This window comes from Toxorhynchites rutilus, chromosome 1 (genome assembly GCF_029784135.1).
Source record: "Toxorhynchites rutilus septentrionalis strain SRP chromosome 1, ASM2978413v1, whole genome shotgun sequence".
Taxonomy (NCBI): Eukaryota; Metazoa; Arthropoda; class Insecta; order Diptera; family Culicidae; genus Toxorhynchites; species Toxorhynchites rutilus.
Genome location: NC_073744.1, coordinates 32,654,365 through 32,673,503, shown reverse-complemented (window position 1 = coordinate 32,673,503; position 19,139 = coordinate 32,654,365). Strand labels below are relative to the sequence as shown.

Sequence of the window (19,139 nt, the reverse complement as noted above, 5' to 3'; positions counted from 1 at the left end):
TGTTTAAAGGGATATTTCCCAGGCCTTCTTTAAAAGCTGCATGTTAATCTGTTGCTCGAGATCGTCCCAAGAACATTGAGGTCATGTAACGAGTTACCACCTCCTTCTTTTCTTCATCCCAAAATCTGACATTTAGATCCATTTGCTGCTTTTTTGTAGTCTTATTTAAGGACTCGTCAAAACCAACGACAATGCAGTTTGTATTATGCAGAGTTTTATCGAGCTCAGATTTATAATAGGGGGCAATGCCAAACAGCATCATGTAGCTCATTTTATCACGGCCTAGTTGAACCTTCTCAGCAATCTGGCTATCATGAAACATTGTTCTCAATACTACCATGTCCTTTTCAGCTGTGCGGAGTGATTTGTGACACATAACTGTTTCCAAACACCACAGGATCTCAGCTTTGATGGTATCGTTTTTCAGCATGAATTTATCGATAGTTTTCGAAGGAGGTAGAATGCTCGCAGAGGAAACTGAAGGAATCGCAACAGTAGGTACTGATTCCACAGGTGGATGATCATTTCTAGCACAACTGAATCCGATATTCTTGGAAGTGCCTGGTTCGAACGTTTGGTGTGAATCACTCATTAGATATTTGAAAATATTTCCGGCTGTGGTTCGTTGACTATGCTTCTTTGATTTCATATGACTTTTGAGAGCCTGTTTGCCCATGTTGCTGAGAACTATTTCACAGGAACATACAGAACAGTATGCGCATCCTAGCTTAGTGTCAATTCGTTTCAACCATGATGAAAACTCCGGGTCATGCAACCAAACGCCTTGGAACGTGGTTTTGCTTGCCATTTCGAACTAAGTTCTACTGGATTTCCTATGATAAAGATAATAATTATCAGTAAAAAAGGTCACTGTAAATTGTCAGTACACTACACCTTCGCTTCAGTTGATAGTCGGGGAAGAATGCCAGACAACCTTATGATTTTATCGTACCTCTCTGCTAAAATAATGAATAAATTATTTTACTGTATTCACCGATTATAAAATTGGCTCACCCACCTCAACTTTAACACAAAGCGAGCATCAACAATCACTTCCATTAAATGAAATTCAAACTTAAATTTTTGCAGTTCTGTTTCTGCCTACGAGCACCAACAGTCGCTTCCGTTGAACGAAATTCAAACTTAAATTCTTGCAGTTCTATTTCTTCTTACGCAAACACATCTTTCAAATGGTCGAAAAAACAGCCCCGTGACATCGCCTATCTTACTGGCTGTGCTCGGAAAGCGCAAATATATCAGCTGTCAGTTGCATTCAACAATTGTCAAACTGGTGCTCGAGATGATGGTATCTGATAAATAACGGCTTAACACGGAGTTGGCAAAAACTGCACGAAAGTAAAAGACTTCTACTTTCGCGCCATTTTCACAGACAAAAACAAACAACATACACTGAAGTAAATGTACACATAAAACCTGGAAGGCTAAAAACTTTTATATTTTATATCCAACGAATTTCATTTTTCCCTGATTGTGGTAAAATTCCCTGATTTTCCCTGATTTTCCCTGACCATATTTGAATTCCCTGATATTCCCTGATTTTCAAGGATTTTCAAGGTAGTCGACACCCTGTGTATTTTCAAAAATATTAATTTTATGTGTCCACGTGGACATTATCTAAACCCCCTTCTCCCTCACCGTGGACAAGCGTGGACATTTTCGTACCCCCTACCCCCCCTAAAGTTGTCCACGTGGTATGTGGACAGCCCCTTAGAGGAGATGCAATACTTAGACGCTAGCGACAGCTTACTTACTATGCAAGGGTGGAGTTTACTTCGCAAATATTCTCTTTTCGCTACTCCCCTTCGTTGATTTTATTCTAGCGGCTGCATGAGTTACCCGTTATTGACAGCTCTGTTAGAGAAAGTACACAAATGGACAGAACAAATGTATGGGGAAATGGGAATGCTTCCAATTTTCATCAGTTCAAAACATATACAGACTATGGGATTGTAATGTATAGCATATCAAACATATCTTAGAAATCCAATCGAATCGGACGATTGGTTTGCAGATCGGTAAAATCTGTTCGAGCCAAAAATAGTTATTAACGTTAACTTTTTTTTTATAAACACGTGACCTGTTTTCTGATTTGGCTAAGACGTAGTCCTACGACAAAAAAAAAATCGCCCTGGGAGTGCCCCGATGGAAAAAAACTTATACCGACAAAAGAAAGGACAATTATCCGCGAAGGCGCCTCATGAAGGGCGAGGCCTGTTCTCAACACTACCCGAGTAGAAGACAAATATTGACCCGTACCTGGAGAGAAATGGGTACATTATTGTGGAGGCCCTAATTGCAGCAAGTGGAAACTCGATCGATGATTAACATAGTTAACAAAATTTCTTCAAAATGACAATCAATATAATTTTCGAAAGTAAATTTGGTAAAGTATTTCACATTCACTTAGATTCTATTACATGGATAGATTTCCGAATCATGAATTGAATCTGCTCAATTTCTGAATGGTTTAACCATTAAACTAGCAAATTTGGCATCCCTGAATTGATCCAACCAACCAATCAGGCGATCATTCATTCCCTCGATAGAATATTGAGGAACTCTCTCAGTTGAAAGCGTTGTGCGATGATCACCTGTAGCTGGAATGAACTTAACAAGAGCCGTGAAATGTCTCTGGGATCATGACACGGCAGTTTGCGTGTACGTTGCTCAGTTGGGTGTTGATCTTGAACTTGAACACAACGTATCAAACCTGCAGAAACAACTAACAAATAGCGTAAGCGGAGTTTTCACCTTAGAGGCGCTGTGTCAATCGATTATTTATTCCACTGAACGGTAAGTGCAAGTAATCACTTTTTTGACTAATCATGCGATATATTCGAGAGTGATATGTAAGAATCTCTTATCACGTATCGTTTGCCGTAGAAGACATATCATTGGATAAACGAAATAAGATGTGAAAGTTTTCTGGTTTATGAGTGTTTTTTAATATTCGCCCTCGTTGCAAAGTTGGGATTGAATATAATTAAAAACATCCCCTGTTTTTTTTTTTTTTTTTTTATCTTCGCTTATTTTTCGTCGGCCTATTTCCGCCACTTTAGTGCCAATCACCGACATCAGGGAGGCGACTCCACCTGTTCCTACCTATCAGACTCAACAACTCATGAGCCGGGCCAACTTCTTTTACTTCCGCTCCGAAGGAAGACGTAACCAGAGATTTTTCGCCTCAGAAAATCCCAACGACGCCAGCTGGGATTGAACCCAGGCCGATCGGATTGTGAGGCTGTTACGCTAACCATACAACCACTGGCGCCGTCTAATCCCCTCTGTTTGTGTTTCAGCCTGTTTTTAAGGCTACATATATTGACCTTCGTTTTTGAGTTCTCACTTCCAATTGTAATTTATGATAATATTCAACAGTTTATAAGAAGTATAGAATCAAATGTAAATACATATTCAAAATGATCGCTTTTATGGGATTTTGAAAAAGCGCATCCAGAAGAACTCAGAATACCAACGCGGACGTTGAATTGTTACACATAGGGGACGTGGGTGTAAAACGGGCTTGTGAACCCCTTGCCGTACGATTCAATTTCTAACAGCACGGCCCAAACACGAACACATCGTGTCGTTCCGCTACTCTGCTGAACTAACATCTTACGCCAGAAGCTAATCATTTCACATCGATACTTCACGAGATAGATTCGATGCTGTACGTGGGGGGTTAAGAAAAACTTCAATTGTATTTTTGGAAACTCATGTTTCCCAAAACTTGAATGCAGTTTCTTGCAATTCAATATACTTTTTTTTCGAAATAATCGGCCAAATGTTATACAAAAAAAAAAGGTTTTTCAATGTTTTTTTCTGATGTTTTTTGCCAAAAAATAGAAATTTTTTTCGATGTGGGTAATATGGTCATATAGTGGGGACAATATGAACAGGTTTGTAATATACGAAGCGTAGAAGTTTATCGCTCTTGAGAGGAATAATTTAATTCAATAAAAGTCTGAACTCATCACTGAAAATTCCTTAGGAATATAATAAACAGACTTCTTACAATCCATCCTCTGGCATCTTTCCGTTTCACCTTACCAGTACAATTATTTCAATAATTCGCTAGCGGTGAGTACTTTTATACATGCTTGCCTTTGTGCAGACCGGAATATGTTTCCCAAACATCCATATTTTCTGCTCACTGAATTCCTACGTATATCGTTTGTTGATTAGGCAAAACGCTGTCATCAAATTTACTTGTAACGAAGAACATCAATCGTTATATTAGGATGTTTGTCATACCGATATATGACTTAATTTATCAATGATATTGAAAATCGTGTTTTTGCATTTTATACGATTACAGATACACCTGATGCATCCTTTTATTGATATTTTATACGATTTCAATCTGATACGATTTTTTATGCGTAAAAAATCTGTGTAAAAGTCATACGATTTAATGTTTACTAGGTAGTGTCCCAGCATCAATCAATCATCAATATCAGTCAATCAATCAATCAAAGGATGGATCATGTGTTTCTGGAATCGTATAAAATTTTATATGCCACCAGCTGACTAGGCAAACTTCGTCCCACCCAAAATTTATTTTTCGTTATCACATTCACCTTTTTCTTACTAAGCGCACGTTCATGGATCCAATCGCAGAACTGTTCGTTGATTGATCTTCGAATCCACCCTTTAAAATATCGCATGCATGTCCCCTAAAATATTCGCATGCCAAATTTGGCTCGATTTGCTTGATTAGTTTTCGAGTTATGTAGAAATTTGTCTTTCATTTGTATGGCAGCTTCCCCATAGAGAAGGGTCCACCCACCGTAAAACATTTATTGCACTCTTAAACCTCCACATGCGAATATCGTTTAATTTGCTTGATTAATTGTCGAGTTATGCAGAAATTTGTGTTTCATTTGTATGGCAGTCCCCCCTTTGGAGAGGGGGTGGAGTGTCTAACCACCATAGAATCCTTTATTGCACCCTAAAACCTCCACATGCCGAATTTCGTTTCATTTGCTTGATTAATTCTTGAGTAATGCAGAAATGTGTGTTTCATTTGGGAAATTTGGGAAAATACTATGCTCCCAAAAATTTGGATTTTGTGTTTCGAAACTTGATTCAAATTCCGAATTTGCTGACGCAAACCTTTTATCGCTGGTGCTGACAGTCACTTTTTTTCATATGCTTAGTATTATAAGTTATAGGCAGTATAGATACCTGTGAATAATGTTGAATTGAAGCCTATACCACGAAGAATATCTTATTATTTTTTATTATTAAATTATTTATAACATTAAATTTCAGTAAATTTACATTTAACAATGAAGTGTTCGGAATTTAAGACTGTTTGGAATTTGAGACAAAACGGTACTAATTTTTTTTCTCAGTGTGTATTATTTTCACATTTTAACATCAATAGTCTATATCTCTTTCTAAGTTATTTTTGTATTATTTCGGTACGACTAATACTTTTTGAGATATACGAGGGCAGTCCGATAAATACTTGGCCTACATAAAAAAACAAAAAATTTGGAAAAGTGACAATTTATTTCTCAACATAGTCTCCTTTTAGCTCGATACACTTGACCTAGTTATGTTCCAACTTTAATCCATCTGAAAAATACGTTTCCTCGAGGTCTGCAAAGTAGGCTTCCGTGGCGGCGATAACTCCTCATTCGACTCAAATTTCTGCTCGGCGAGTGACTTTCAACTTCGGAAACAAAAAAAAAATCACACGGGGCCAAATCTTGAGAATACGGTGGATGGGGTAGCAGTTCGTAGTGCAATTCGACCAATTTGGCCGTGGCGTCGGCTGAATTTCCATTTTTTTCGAAACAAAACTACCAGTCCGATTCGACTGAAACAGTAGCCGTTTACGAGAATATACTACACGATGAGTAATCTCTCTTGCAATACTGACACCATCGGGCGATGAGGTTAAATACTTATCGGACCACCCTCGTAAATTATCAAAGATTTCTCATACTAAAATCTATACGCCCTTTTCAAAAGTTACACTTCAGTCAAAAAATCCCAAATGCTGTGGAAAATCATATTTCCTCCAACCCAAACGAAATACAAACTTTCATTGGCATCTTTCAATCTGCATTATTAAGGGTGCTCATACACTGTTTAACCGGAGCCAAATATTTGACTCTTTTTGACAGATAAAATTTGGTCAACGTGCACTGATCAAATATTTTCTACACAAAACACGACAAGCAAATATTCGATTATTGTATGCCTAAAATATTTTTTCAGTCTGTTCTTCGAACCTGTCGGTACATGGTTAGGTTACCTTGAATATTTCAGTTGATTTTTTCCATGTTCGGTGTTTGATGTTGTTTACTACTGTTGAAAATTGAAGAGTGGCAAACAAAATAGTGTTTGTACAAATATCAAATCAAACCTTATCTGTCAAAAAATATCAAATATTTGACCTCCGGGCAAACAGTGTACGGCCACCTTAAGACGATTTCATTTGGAATTGCTCTATGGTTAAAATGAATCCCACATTCAGGTGAACTACCCTATAAATCGCATACAAGTTGCATACTGGATGAATAATTCAAGATTGTGTTCGTTCAATCCCACGTTACACTGCCATGCTTCCGCCATACATACTATCATACTGTTATTATTGCCATTCTATTCCGGCCGAAGAAAAATATTGAATCAACTACAAGCAGACACATTTCGCAATTTTTGGACATAAAACATCAATGAAAAGTAGCAAAAAAGAGTGCTGAATTTACTGGAAATGAAATTGACAATTATATTGCTGGTTGGACTGTCCGTTGCCGCGCACGACGGAGCGAGGAATGATTCCAACTTTGTTGCCACTGATGAGTGGCAGGAGATTGGTACAGGTAAGTACTGAGCACCGCATACGCGGAATGTTATCAGCAGTAGCGACGTGTTATTGCCCATGATTATCACTTGACAGGACAAGCGATTCCACAAGGTCTCCACGTGCGAATCAATTTGAAAACCGTTAAAAAGGAGGCAAAACTTCTGGCGAAAGGAATCAACGACACTCAGTCGTCGGCATCGTTATCAACCATACCCGGGTCCGATGTGCAGGACCACGATCCACTACCACTGCCGTTCGGCGCAAAACAGCTGAAAGCAGCTCTGCAGAATATTCCCGGTGATGATTTTATGAGCAACCACGAGGAGGAGCTGGAGAAAAAACCAAAATTCAAGAGTTACTACCAAATAAAGCTAGAATTGAAGGAAGCAAATCTTGAGGTGATGAGCGACAGTGACACCATGGGTTCGATCTTCGAGCTGTTTGACTCCAAGCGCAATCAGCATCCATCGGGCCTCAAATCGCTTTTCGAGGATCTCAAGTATCTGGTTCATCAGATTGATAATGCGAACGAGTTCATCGATCGCCAGGGGATCGAGAAAATTATATGGCCAAGTCTGAACGGAACAGACTCTCCGGTCAGGGTCCTTGCGTTCGAATTGCTTGGCATTGTTGTGCAGAATAATCCCAAGGCCAAAGTTGCGTTGTTCGAGCGCAGCGGGGGCACAATATTGCTTGGAAAAATATCACAATTGTCCAGATCGGAGGAAATCTCCGCTGCATTGTTCGCCTTCGGTGCTTTGATACGAAAGTTTCCTTACGCCCAGACAAAGCTACTGAATGCGCACGGATACAGCATGCTGTTCGATGTTTTGAACAAACAGGTGGAGCTCCGGGTGAAGGTTAAAGTCATCATATTGATCGCCGATTTGGTGGATGACTATGAGTACGCTCTATCAGATGAGAACGAGGACGCCACGACAAAAGAACGGTACGGGTCCACCAATTTGACCGAAGGACTGCGTAAGACAGAGTACTGTAAAGTGGCGGGTGAATTTATCCGTCAAAACAGAATCGGTTTCGAGACTGACATAAATCTAGCCGAGGAAGTCGTGAGAGCCCTTAGGAGAATGGTTAGAGCAGGCCTCTGCCAGGACAGCTGGTCTAGCTGTGCACTGTTCCGTCACACGCTGCTGGTGTTGAGAAATAATCTCGACACGCGGCTTGATGACGAGGATATGTCGGATTACTACAAAGATGTTCAGCAAATGGTTGATGAATTTGTGGCGGAGTTGTATAGGAGCTTGGGAAAAAAAGATGAATTGTAATGTTGCTATATGGATAGAATAAAAAATTAGAAGAAGTGGGAGCATAGTTGCAATTACTTTTTTTTCTTTTCAGAGAATTCATATGTCACACAAGAGTAGTATGCAGCAGATTGTTTTTTCTCTGGCGTTCCTTCCAAGATCGCCATTCAGTAGCTGACCACAAGTGGCTTCCATTCAAATTTGATTTTCAAGTCATAACCATGAACCCATGATTCGTCATCGTTATTTGACCCTCTGGGACCAAAGTTGAATTGTTGCGGACAAAGTTCAACAGCTGCTTAGCAATGTTAATGCGAGGTTGCTCTTGGTCTGAATTGAGTTGCATTGGTACACATTTAGCGACGACCCGTCTCGTGCCCAAATCATTGTTAAAGATCGAATGGGACCTCTGCAAACGATCATTAGTTGCTATTAAACTAGTCAGTTCAATAATGATTGATGGGAGGTGATCTTGCATAATGGTTAACATCCGTACCTCTTACGCTAAAGGTCACGAGTTCAATTCTCTCGAAATAAATTCGTTGGACCAATTGACGAACCAGCCAAAGGCTGAAAGTCACTATAATACAGCAAAAAAAAAGAATTATGATTGAACAAGTATATGGAGTGTTCAATAAGAGTATGGGCCTAATCACGAACGTCACTTCACGGTGAAAAAGGAACGAAGCGTACGAGGTCTGTTCAAAAAGTACCGCGACTTGCAAATTTACGCGGGTTACGTATATTCGACTCTAGATTTTTTTGTGACTGTTGTATACGGGATAGTCCACGGGCGTTATTTTGGGCTTCAATTTGAACAGTACACGACGCCAATTCCAAGGTTAACAAAATTCTTCGATTTATTAAACACTAATTCATAATTTATTTAAACGCTAACAATCCACGTCATTTCACAGCAAACGGTGTTCAAGGAATGAAAATGAAAATTAAATAACAAGTGCTGGATCGTCATGGTAACTGAACAACGATCCAAGTTCACATTGACTACATATGTTCTGGAATGTTCTGGAATCTAACATAGACCGGCCACCGAAATATATTATTTCTTACTAACTAGTACTATTTCAATTCAATCAATAGTTCATTATATAAAATTAATGGTCTGTAGTATCGGCAACGTCTCGATCAATGATGTCCTCCATCGCCGATGGTAGCAGGCAAATCTTCGTAGTAGGTCGCTTGAAAACTCCAGCTGCAGTACGGAGAGTTATGACTCGTACCACACCATCTTGTCCGGGGTGTAATTCCAGAATGCGGGCCAGAGGCCAGCGTAATGGCGGTAGCTGTTGGTCTTGCAGGATCACTACTTGACCAACCTTGAGATCGATCTTTCGTGGGTTGACCTTCGGTTGACGCTGTAACTCCTTCAAATACTCACGTGTCCATCTATACCAAAAATGCTGAACTTTCTGCTGGGCTAGCTGGTATCGATCCAAACGATTGATTGGTGTTTCTCTTAAATCGGGCTCCGGAATGGCTTGCAGGGATGAGCCCACCAAGAAATGTCCAGGTGTGAGCGCTTGAAGGTCGTTGGGGTCGTCTGATAACACGACCAGAGGGCGAGAATTCATACACCCCTCGATTTGCACCAACACTGTTTCGAGATCTTCTTGTAGTAACGTACTGTTTCCAACTTGACGTAGTAAGTGCCGTTTAGCCACTTTAACAGCAGCTTCCCATAAGCCGCCGAAGTTTGGCGTACGAGGGGGGATCATGTGCCACTTTATTTCATTCGTTGCGAGACAGGTAGCGATATGAGCATTCTCCATTCGATCATTTAGCATTCGGTAAAGTTCATGCAGCTCATGCCTAGCTCCAGCAAAATTCGTGGCATTGTCAGAATAAATGTTCGCTGGCAAGCCACGACGAGCGATAAATCTTTTCAGTGCAGAGATGAAGGATGATGTGGATAAATCTCCCACCAGTTCAATATGAACAGCCTTGGTACTGAAGCATACGAAGAGCGCTATATAAGCTTTGATTGGTGCACCTTTGCGAAGTTTTGCTTTTACGTATACTGGACCACAATAATCTATGCCGGTTGAAGCAAATGGCCGGCTGGGAGTGATTCTAGCTGGAGGAATTTGTCCAACAGGCTGTTGAATAGGATGGGGATTGGTTCGGGTACAGCGGACGCAGTTCCGAATTATACTGCGAACGGCTCTTCTACCGTTGGTTGGCCAGAAGTCATCGCGAACTACGGAAAGTGTGTGTGAAATGCCTCCATGTAGTAGTTTACGATGATAAGATGTTATCAGCAATCGCGTGAAATGGTGGAAGCCCGGTAAGAGAATCGGGTGTTTGGTACCATAGGGTTCTGTGGAGAATCTAAGCCGGCCACCAACGCGTATAATTCCGGAATCATCCACAAATGGGTTTAAATGTTTCAATGTAGACTGATTGTTCACTGGTTGACCCTTTTTGAGACCACGCAGCTCCTTTTGGTAACATTCACCTTGAACAATTTTCAATAAGGTTGTTTGCGAGTTTCTTATTTCGTCGACGGAAAGAAATATTGTACTCTCTCGTTCTTGCTTCCGACTATTTTTTACGAACCGTAGACAATAGGCAATTGTTCGTACCATGCGATGATACGACGAGAATCGGGTAATCAGAGGGTTTGGTGGTGGTATATTTTAATTGTCAATGTTGTTATTTTACGTTCAAGTAACACTTCCGATGAACCGGCAAGAGTGAGTACCTGTTTCGGCCAGGTATCTTCCCCCTTCTGCAACCAGTCGGGTCCATGCTTCCAGAGTCTGCTCGTCATCAACTGTTCAGCTTCCATTCCGCGTGACACCAAGTCGGCAGGGTTTTCCAATCCGGGCACGTGTCGCCACCTGGAACCATGGGTGAGGATTTGTATATCGGCAACACGATTCGAAATGAACGTTTTCCATGTTTGAGATGGAGAGCGGAGCCAATGCAAAACCACCATGGAATCAGACCAAAACCAAATGGATCGAAGCTCTAAATCCAAAGCACTGCGAACCTTTGTAGCTAAATGAGCAGCAATTTGAGCCGCACATAACTCCAACCGTGGAATACTCCGCTTTTTCAATGGGGCCACCCTTGATTTCGAAGTTAGTAATTCGACCTTCACTTCTTGATTGATCCCTACCGAACGAACATATAAACATGCACCGTAAGCGACGTCGGATGCATCCGCAAAGCAATGCAATTGTACATCTCCCTCCTCGAAGGCATACCGATCTATACGGAAATTGGCAAGGTATGGCAGTTCATTGACAAATTTAGTCCATTTTGTTTCAATTTCGATGGGTATCTCTTCATCCCAGTCCAACGACAGCATCCATAACTGTTGCATTAGAACTTTGGCACGAACGATTATCGGCGCAATCAAACCAAGTGGGTCATATAGCTGTGCAATCTCTGATAAAATCTTGCGTTTGGTGATGGGTCCCTCTTTCCTGCTGATGTTGAATCGAAACTGATCGGTAGATGGTTCCCAATTAATTCCCAATGTCTTGATTGTTTCATCGGAATCGAACGATAGGTTGGATTGAGTGGCTAAATCTTCCTCCGGAACTCCCTCTAGGACCGCTTGAATATTGGAACACCACTTCCTCAGTCGAAAACCTCCTCGTTTGAGCAGTTCAGTCATCTCTCGTCGCAATTGGATCGCCGATTCGACGCTATTTTCGCCACGGATGAAATCGTCCATATAGAAATCTTTCTTCAAAGCCTCTGCAGCATGAGGAAACGAATTCACTTCGTCTTCAGCGAGTTGACGAAGTGTTCGTGTAGCCAGGAACGATGATGGTGCTAATCCATAGGTTACCGTAGTGAGAACGTATTTGGTAATAGGTTGATCTTTGCCGAAACGAAGGAGCACACATTGGAGAAACAAATCGTCAGGATGAATGCGTATCATCCGATACATCTTCTCAATATCTGCCAGTAAAACTACTCGATATTTACGAAACCGCAGGACAATCGCGTACAACTCGTCTTGGATAACGGGGCCTACTAGAAATGCATCATTTAGGGAATAACCGGAACTGGTCTTGGCTGACGCATCAAACACACCACGGACCTTGGTGGTCGTGCTGGACTCTTTCACCACAGGATGGTGGGGCAAATAACAAATAATTGGTGGTTCTTCGTCTGGTAATACTTCACGCATATGCCCAAGGTCTACAAATTCCTTCATGAACGCGTAATATCTCTCCTTCAATTGCTCATCTCGATCTAGTTTTCTTTCAAGATTTCCCAATCGTCGCAATGCATTTTGATAGGATTCACCAATCATTTGGGGAAACGCTTCTCGTTTAGGGTATTTTACTGTATATCTTCCTGTCAAATCGCGGGATACTGAATGTTTGTAGTACTCCTCACAGTGCTGTTCTGTTGGTGACAAAATTTTTGTATTTATCTCCTCAATGCGCCAAAATTTCTCGATGTTTGTATCGAGTGACTCCAACGTAGAAATATTACATAACGGAGTGTGGGTTATTGATTCATAGGACGATTTTCCAGACACTAACCAGCCAATCACGCTTTCCACAAGCGTAGGTGATGATTTCCCTAAACTGATCCGGCCACCCTTCAGGAATGTATAAAAATACTCCGCTCCGATGATCATATCTATTTTTCTTGATACTTTGAAGTCTGGGTCTGCAAGATTGATGCCCTCGGGTATGATCCAATTGGTTTTTGAAACTGTTACAGCAGGCAGGCTTGTAGTTATGTTACGAAGTACCAAACAATTCAAGGAAACCGAAAATTCGTCGAGCCTCGATCGAATTTCGGTGGACACTAAACCGAATGCTCTAATCTGTGATTCACCAACGCCGCAGATCGGTTGATTTATCCGTTGCCGAACCAATCGCAGTTGTTGACAAAGGCGTTCACTCATCAAACAGCATTGTGAACCCGAATCTAGTAGTGCTCGTGCTAGGTGCTCTCTCCCATATTTGTCAACAACGATGAGCACGACCGTAGAAAGGAACACATTTACAGTTTGTGTATCCGATACTGTGTTGAAAGAAGCAGGGGCTTTGGCAACATTATCGCTTATTTCGACTTCTCTTCGCAGAACAGCGTTGGAAACAGGATTGGACTGAGTACTTTGACCTTGAACTGTACCTTGATTAATTTGACCATTACTTGCCACCGACGTTTCGAATCCAGGGTGCAACAAAGTGTGGTGTCGTTTTTGGCAAATACGACAGGAAAAGTTAGAGGAACACTTGCGGACAAAATGATTTCCACGGAAGCAATTGCTGCAAATCTTCTTAGAGTTCACCACGTTTAGCCTATCCTTTAGAGCCATTTTCTGAAAAACAGGACACTTCACCAGGAGATGTTGTTGACTGCATGCGTGGCATTCAGGCATTTCATTCTCTGTTGTAGCATAACTATTGATCCGGGAGGAAGACGGACCATGGGACGATTTTGGTTGTTTCAACGGAGGGTTGTGCTTGCTTTGAAAGGATGGTGTAAATTGATCAGCAGTGATCGAAAGCGATTCCAGCGTGCGTATTTTCTTGGTGAGCTCTACTCTACTAGATTAGTGTACGTAGGCTCTCCATCAGCAGACACGAACTCCTCCTAATCTTTGAGTGTTTGCTCATCGATCCTTGAGCAAAGTAGCTGTACCAACAAGCTACTCCATTGTGTTGTCGGTTCACCAAGTTGTTGCAAAATTTTAACATGCCGTTGGAATTCTTCTACTACGACACGAAGAGTAGAAGCAGATTTGGGTTGGGTCCTAGGTTGCACGATAAGAGCTTGCAAGTGTTTCTTTTTCAATAAATATGGGTTGGAATACCGATTCAGCAGAGCCTCCCAAGCCACACCGTAATTGTTTGCAGTAATGGTGAGGGATTCAATCAGCTTGAGTGCATCTCCTTTCAACACTGATCGAAGGTATTGGAATTTTTGTACGGTTGGTATCTCTGCTGACGAGTGTATTAAGGAATTGAACGAATCGTGAAACGTTAGCCATTCGTTCAAATCACCGTCGAACTGTGGTAAGGAAATAGTCGGAAGTTTCACGCCACTCAAATGGTGAATTCCTGGAACTACAGGTGCAGCTTGAACAGGTGCTGGTGCAGTAGGTGGAATCAAGTCCATCAAACCACCTTTAATCCGAAAATATTGCTCTTCCAAAACTGCTCTAACGCGTAGGTTGGCACCCACAAACTTTTCCGAATCATCAAATGTATCATATTCGTTCTGTATGGCTTCAAATGCTTCCATAAGCTTTTCCAACCTGCTCAGTCGTATCGCTAATTCTTTGCTGTCTCGTTCGGGTTGAAAGTTTTCCAGAAACTCATCGATGCGATTGATCGAATCTATAATGTGACGTCTTTTCAGCTCCTTCTGCTTCATTTTGGTCTCCGACATGGTGTTCAATATATATATATATTGCCTGGATTAAGGATGTAGGGATTCGGCAGTAGTCCTTGTTGAGGTAGTAACACGTCCTTCCGGGAATAAGTGGGTATGGTAGGTGTATTAATCCAATCGTTGTATCCACGTGACGCCTAGCAACATCAGTATTGGTCTGAAATTGGTCCAAAAAACGACACAGGAAGCACCGTAGAATGGGGATAGGGAATAATGGACAGATACTCACATGTACCTGTCCAAAAACAGGCCTTGTATATTTGTACGGTACAGCAAATCTCCAAAAAGTCTTTCCGACGGATGATGAGGTTAGGTAGTTGTTGCCATGTGTTACCAAGCAACAGCAACACCGGAATATGTCTGGAATAGGTCCAAAAGACGACCCAGGAAGCACCGTACAATGGAGATGGGAAATGTTGGACAGATACTCACATGTACCTATCCAAAACCAAGCCTTGTATGTATTTACGGTACTGCAATTCTCCGAGAACCTTCCAGGGGTGAAATGGTTAAGTTCAAGCGTCGTACTGCACAGTTTTCTAACACCCGTGATCCTGGTCACGGCACCAAATGTTGTATACGGGATAGTCCACGGGCGTTATTTTGGGCTTCAATTTGAACAGTACACGACGCCAATTCCAAGGTTAACAAAATTCTTCGATTTATTAAACACTAATTCATAATTTATTTAAACGCTAACAATCCACGTCATTTCACAGCAAACGGTGTTCAAGGAATGAAAATGAAAATTAAATAACAAGTGCTGGATCGTCATGGTAACTGAACAACGATCCAAGTTCACATTGACTACATATGTTCTGGAATGTTCTGGAATCTAACAGTGACATTATGTTGATACTCATGTCTCTCACTTATGCTGACAAGTACAGCTATTTTGAATGTTCAGTTATTTTTTGACAACAGCTTTTCTTACTCGTGTTTTGGTTTATCTTCGATTTTTGCCTATTGCCTATCTCTAGAGAAATCCCTTCGTAGTACTAAAGCAAAATCGGCTATGGCTATGGAAATGCTTAATGGAATGAGATAGAGTGAACCACTCTTTCTACAAGAGCTGTTCTAAAAATATCACGATTTTACCTACGGATTACTTATATTCGATTTCAGTTGTTGTCGTGCTCGGGCTTCCGGTGCGCTTTGCGTCGTTTACATCTTTTCGACTCTCCGAGAACATTTTTTCGAACTCCGATAAACGTTGTTTCGCTCCAAAGTAGGTTCACCAGATGTCACACTCAACATTCGGAATGTGATCAGGCACTTAATTTTGTCTTTCTCACAAAATTTGATACAGAATGACCCAAAACACGTGTAACAAAAGCAGTTGTCAAAAATTAATCGAACATTCAAAATAGCCGTACTTGTCAGCATAAGTGAGAGACATGAATACCAACATAATGCTACAAAAAAATCTAGAATCGAATATACGTAACCCGCGTAAAACAAGAAATTCCGCCGCCGTCACCAAATTGGTCGAATTGCACTACGAACTGCTGCCCCATCCACCGTATGCTCCAGATTTAGCCCCGCGCGACTTTTTTTTGTTTCCAAACTTGAAAAAGTCACTCACCGGGCAGAAATTCGAGCCGAATGAGGAGGTCACCGCCGCCACGGAGGCCTACTTTGCAGACCTCGAGAAAACGTATTTTTCAGATGGATTAAAGAAGTTGGAGCATCGCTGGGTCAAGTGTATCGAGCTAAAAAGAGACTATGTTGAGAAAAAAAACGCCACTTATTAAAAATTGTTGTTTTTTTAGGGGCTAAGTACTTATCGTACTGCCCTCGTATGTTGAATTAAATGTTGTATAAAAGCTTGTTTAGACGAAAAATTCCTAGTACTTCTACCAAAAACTCGTCATTATAATATCAGATTATTTTCAGACGCAATTCTCGTTCAAGGTTTTCCAACCACTTGCAAATAACATGTTTCTCCGTTACATGAAATAAATGTTTTATGCAGAAAATATGATAGAATAAAGACAGCCAGGTGTCATACCATCATAGAAACATTTTTCGTATTCAAAAACCTTCACATGCCAAATTTGGCTCCTTTGATTGATTAGTTTTCGAGTTATGCAGAAATGCATTTGTGTTTTATTTGTATGGCGGCCTCCCCTTAGAGAAGAGAAAGGTGTGTCAAATCGCCATAAAAACATTTATTGCTCCCTAAAACCTGCATATTCCAAATTTGGTTCCATTTGCTTGATTAGTTCTCGAGTTATGCAGAAATTTGTGTTTCATTTCTATTGCAAACCACAAACCCTACCCCCTCCCTCTTAGAGAGGTAGGAGGAGTGTTGAACCACCTTAGAAAGGTTTCTTGCCCCCTGAAACCTCCACATGCCAAATTTGGTTCCGCTTGCTTGATTAGAAATTGAATGAATAGTTGAAGAAAAAATATTTTCTGGAGTTTTTTCATTTAATTATTTCTTTTTCTTTGAATAGACACCAATAACACCTAAAAATACACTATGGCAATATTACAGAGAAGCGCAAAGTCGGTGAGTACACGAGTTACGATTTTTCGCGCGAATATAGGAGTGTTAATCAATCTAACAGTCGGAAGGTGTTCTATTTCTATTCTTTGAGAAAAAATATTTTCAAAACGGCCTTGTTCAGATAGCTTTTCATCAACACTAATGTACAGTCAGAAGTGCAATAAAGTACTTCAGAATCATTTACTTCTGTTTTTGCATAAAAAACAACGTGATAATTGGGTAATTTGGCATTGAATCATATGATCCGGAAGGTCATGGCATGATTGAATGAATAGGGGCTTCAGATTCTGGACTGGTCAGCTTGTTTACCAGATCAAAACCCTATCAAGAACTTATGAGGAGTGATTGTACAAAGTAGATGCAGCATACAAGCAGTATGAGTGATTTGAAAAGCTTAAACGAGTAGTATTCTCTGTATAGAACGAGATTCACACTACAACATGACGCAGCTTGGTCGATATCACCCGAATTGGTTATTTGAACTGATTGAGAACTAAAGATGACATACGAATTAGAAACTTATTGTAATTCATGTCGAATTGACGTTAGTTTTGTAAAGAAATGAGAGTTTTTCCATCTGGTTCCATAGTTATGAAACACTGGATTTTTTCTTTTGGAATGTTTCGCGCCTGAACGCTTCAGTCTTTTGAATAAAGATAGTTGTTATATCCTACACTACATACTTCAATTCAACCGACTTCTTACATATCTCTGGAAACTCATAAAAAATGAGTGGTTCTATAGTTGTGGAACGCAGTGTATAATCAACTAAAAAAGTCACTCACCCTTTTTCTAGATGTTCTGTTGCGGCACGCTGCTCGTCGGACTGCTCATACTGTACATCATCTGGGATGTTAACTATTTCATCCGGTGTGTAGTTACGCTGGGTTACGGTGTGCTGTTCCAGCGGAAGCGCAAGATAACAGACCAGACCACGATCTACGGCCTGTGTACCACCCAGGATGTGGACATCTTTATCCGCCACATGAACAACGCTCGCTACGTTCGAGAGTTGGACTTCGCCCGGTTCCATTTTTACGCACTGACGGGAATCTACGGTAAAATCAAAGCAAAGGGTGGCGGTGCTGTGCAGGGCGCCTCCAGTGTACGCTACCGGCGGACAATTCCAATCTTCAACGCGTACAAAATCAACACCCGGTTGGTCTGGTGGGACGCGAAGGCTATTTATTTGGAGCAGCAGTTTGTAACCCTCGGCGATGGGTTCGTTCGGGCGGTGGCCATGTCCAAGCAGTGTATCACGAAGGTTGACGTGACGGAGCTGATGAAGACTTACCCGGGGGTGGAGAAGCAACCGGACATGCCGGAGGATCTAAAGCAGTGGCTAGATTCGATTGAAACATCCAGCCAGAAACTGCGAAAGGAAAAATAGGGCGGTTTCGAATGAAAAAAGGTAGAATTTTAAAGGTTCAGTGTGTGTGAAAACTATAGTTTGCTTTGACACAGCATTTAGATTGTACGGTTATCCAAATTTTTTATTGCATCGGTGCAGTGAATTTCTAATAAAAAATAATACATCTTTGTTCCAAATTGAGTGATATTCAATCGCTTCCAAAATGAATATCTTTCCCAAGGGATCGTTGGTGTCAAATTTGTTCTACATTTTACTATCGAACGGCGCGAACGCCACAGTTCCCGCTGGTTGTTGGCATTTCTTGAGCAAATTCACATACTTTACCAAGTACCGTGCTAACTTTTCTTCCAAGTACAGCACCAAACGACGCTCGTTATCGTCGGGCCGATTCTCGCTGTCCTCGATTGATGGAACGTCATCTTCCAGTGACGTCAGTTGCTCGATGTTGTCCTCGATTTCAACAATCACGTCGTTGCAGTTTCGAGATGTCGGAGGAACCATAGCAGTCATCTCATCATCCTCCAGGACGGGTGGTCGCTCGGAGGACTCGACACCCACAGGGGTGGTCATAAATGGGGGTGTAGACGCTTGTATCCGATCGATTGCTACAGATCTGGAGGCTCTTACCAAAGGTTGCATTGTGTAGTGCGAAAGCTTCGGTAACTGCATTGTTGATTCTTGTACAAATTGGTACGTGCGGCTAGAGATGGGGTAGCTCTGTGGGACAAGAGAATATTCAAGTTAACGCAT

General features: G+C 41.2%; 6 protein-coding genes across 6 annotated transcripts in view; 3 read left to right on the top strand and 3 right to left on the bottom strand.

Annotated features, from left to right (window-relative positions):
• Nucleotides 1–43: 43 nt before the first annotated feature.
• Nucleotides 44–1,579, bottom strand: LOC129780193 (uncharacterized). The gene is made up of 2 exons (XM_055788200.1): nucleotides 895–1,579; nucleotides 44–833 (listed from the first exon to the last, which is right to left on the bottom strand). Exon 2 carries the CDS (start codon nucleotides 806–808, stop codon nucleotides 44–46), a length of 765 nt encoding a protein of 254 aa, XP_055644175.1. The 5' UTR covers nucleotides 809–833; nucleotides 895–1,579.
• Nucleotides 1,580–2,670: 1,091 nt separating this feature from the next.
• Nucleotides 2,671–18,565, top strand: LOC129763569 (protein THEM6). The gene is made up of 2 exons (XM_055762764.1): nucleotides 2,671–2,814; nucleotides 17,814–18,565. The coding sequence occupies exon 2, from the start codon at nucleotides 17,814–17,816 to the stop codon at nucleotides 18,405–18,407; it is 594 nt and encodes a 197-aa protein (XP_055618739.1). The 5' UTR covers nucleotides 2,671–2,814; the 3' UTR covers nucleotides 18,408–18,565.
• LOC129763568 (alanine--glyoxylate aminotransferase) overlaps nucleotides 2,713–19,139 on the top strand; it is a 24,462-nt gene continuing 8,035 nt past the window's right edge. The window contains exon 1 of the mRNA XM_055762763.1: nucleotides 2,713–2,814. The gene's annotated coding sequence lies outside the window, so the exon portion shown is untranslated. The remainder of the gene's footprint in view (nucleotides 2,815–19,139) is intronic.
• On the top strand, nucleotides 6,392–8,191 carry LOC129763566 (nucleotide exchange factor Sil1). The gene is made up of 2 exons (XM_055762762.1): nucleotides 6,392–6,860; nucleotides 6,938–8,191. Exons 1-2 carry the CDS (start codon nucleotides 6,752–6,754, stop codon nucleotides 8,128–8,130), a joined length of 1,302 nt encoding a protein of 433 aa, XP_055618737.1. The 5' UTR covers nucleotides 6,392–6,751; the 3' UTR covers nucleotides 8,131–8,191.
• Nucleotides 9,225–13,426, bottom strand: LOC129780182 (uncharacterized). Its single transcript, XM_055788188.1, has 2 exons — nucleotides 10,792–13,426; nucleotides 9,225–10,585 (listed from the first exon to the last, which is right to left on the bottom strand). Exons 1-2 carry the CDS (start codon nucleotides 13,424–13,426, stop codon nucleotides 9,225–9,227), a joined length of 3,996 nt encoding a protein of 1,331 aa, XP_055644163.1.
• Nucleotides 18,444–19,139, bottom strand: part of LOC129763565 (intermembrane lipid transfer protein VPS13B) — a 20,846-nt gene continuing 20,150 nt past the window's right edge. Inside the window, exon 11 of the mRNA XM_055762761.1 lies at nucleotides 18,444–19,106. Coding sequence (XP_055618736.1) covers nucleotides 18,633–19,106 — 474 coding nt within the window. The 3' untranslated portion in view covers nucleotides 18,444–18,632. The remainder of the gene's footprint in view (nucleotides 19,107–19,139) is intronic.

Excerpts from the sequence above, each read along its gene's own strand:
- LOC129763566 (XM_055762762.1), top strand. The coding sequence starts at position 6,752 with ATGAAATTGACAATTATATTGCTGGTTGGACTGTCCGTTGCCGCGCAC. Across the intron at positions 6,861-6,937 it reads GTGGCAGGAGATTGGTACAG|GACAAGCGATTCCACAAGGT; the intron begins GTAAGTACTGAG and ends ATCACTTGACAG.
- LOC129780193 (XM_055788200.1), bottom strand. The coding sequence starts at position 808 with ATGGCAAGCAAAACCACGTTCCAAGGCGTTTGGTTGCATGACCCGGAG.
- LOC129780182 (XM_055788188.1), bottom strand. The coding sequence starts at position 13,426 with ATGGCTCTAAAGGATAGGCTAAACGTGGTGAACTCTAAGAAGATTTGC. Across the intron at positions 10,586-10,791 it reads ATCGGAAGTGTTACTTGAAC|GTGAATGTTACCAAAAGGAG; the intron begins GTAAAATAACAA and ends AAATTGTTCAAG.
- LOC129763569 (XM_055762764.1), top strand. The coding sequence starts at position 17,814 with ATGTTCTGTTGCGGCACGCTGCTCGTCGGACTGCTCATACTGTACATC.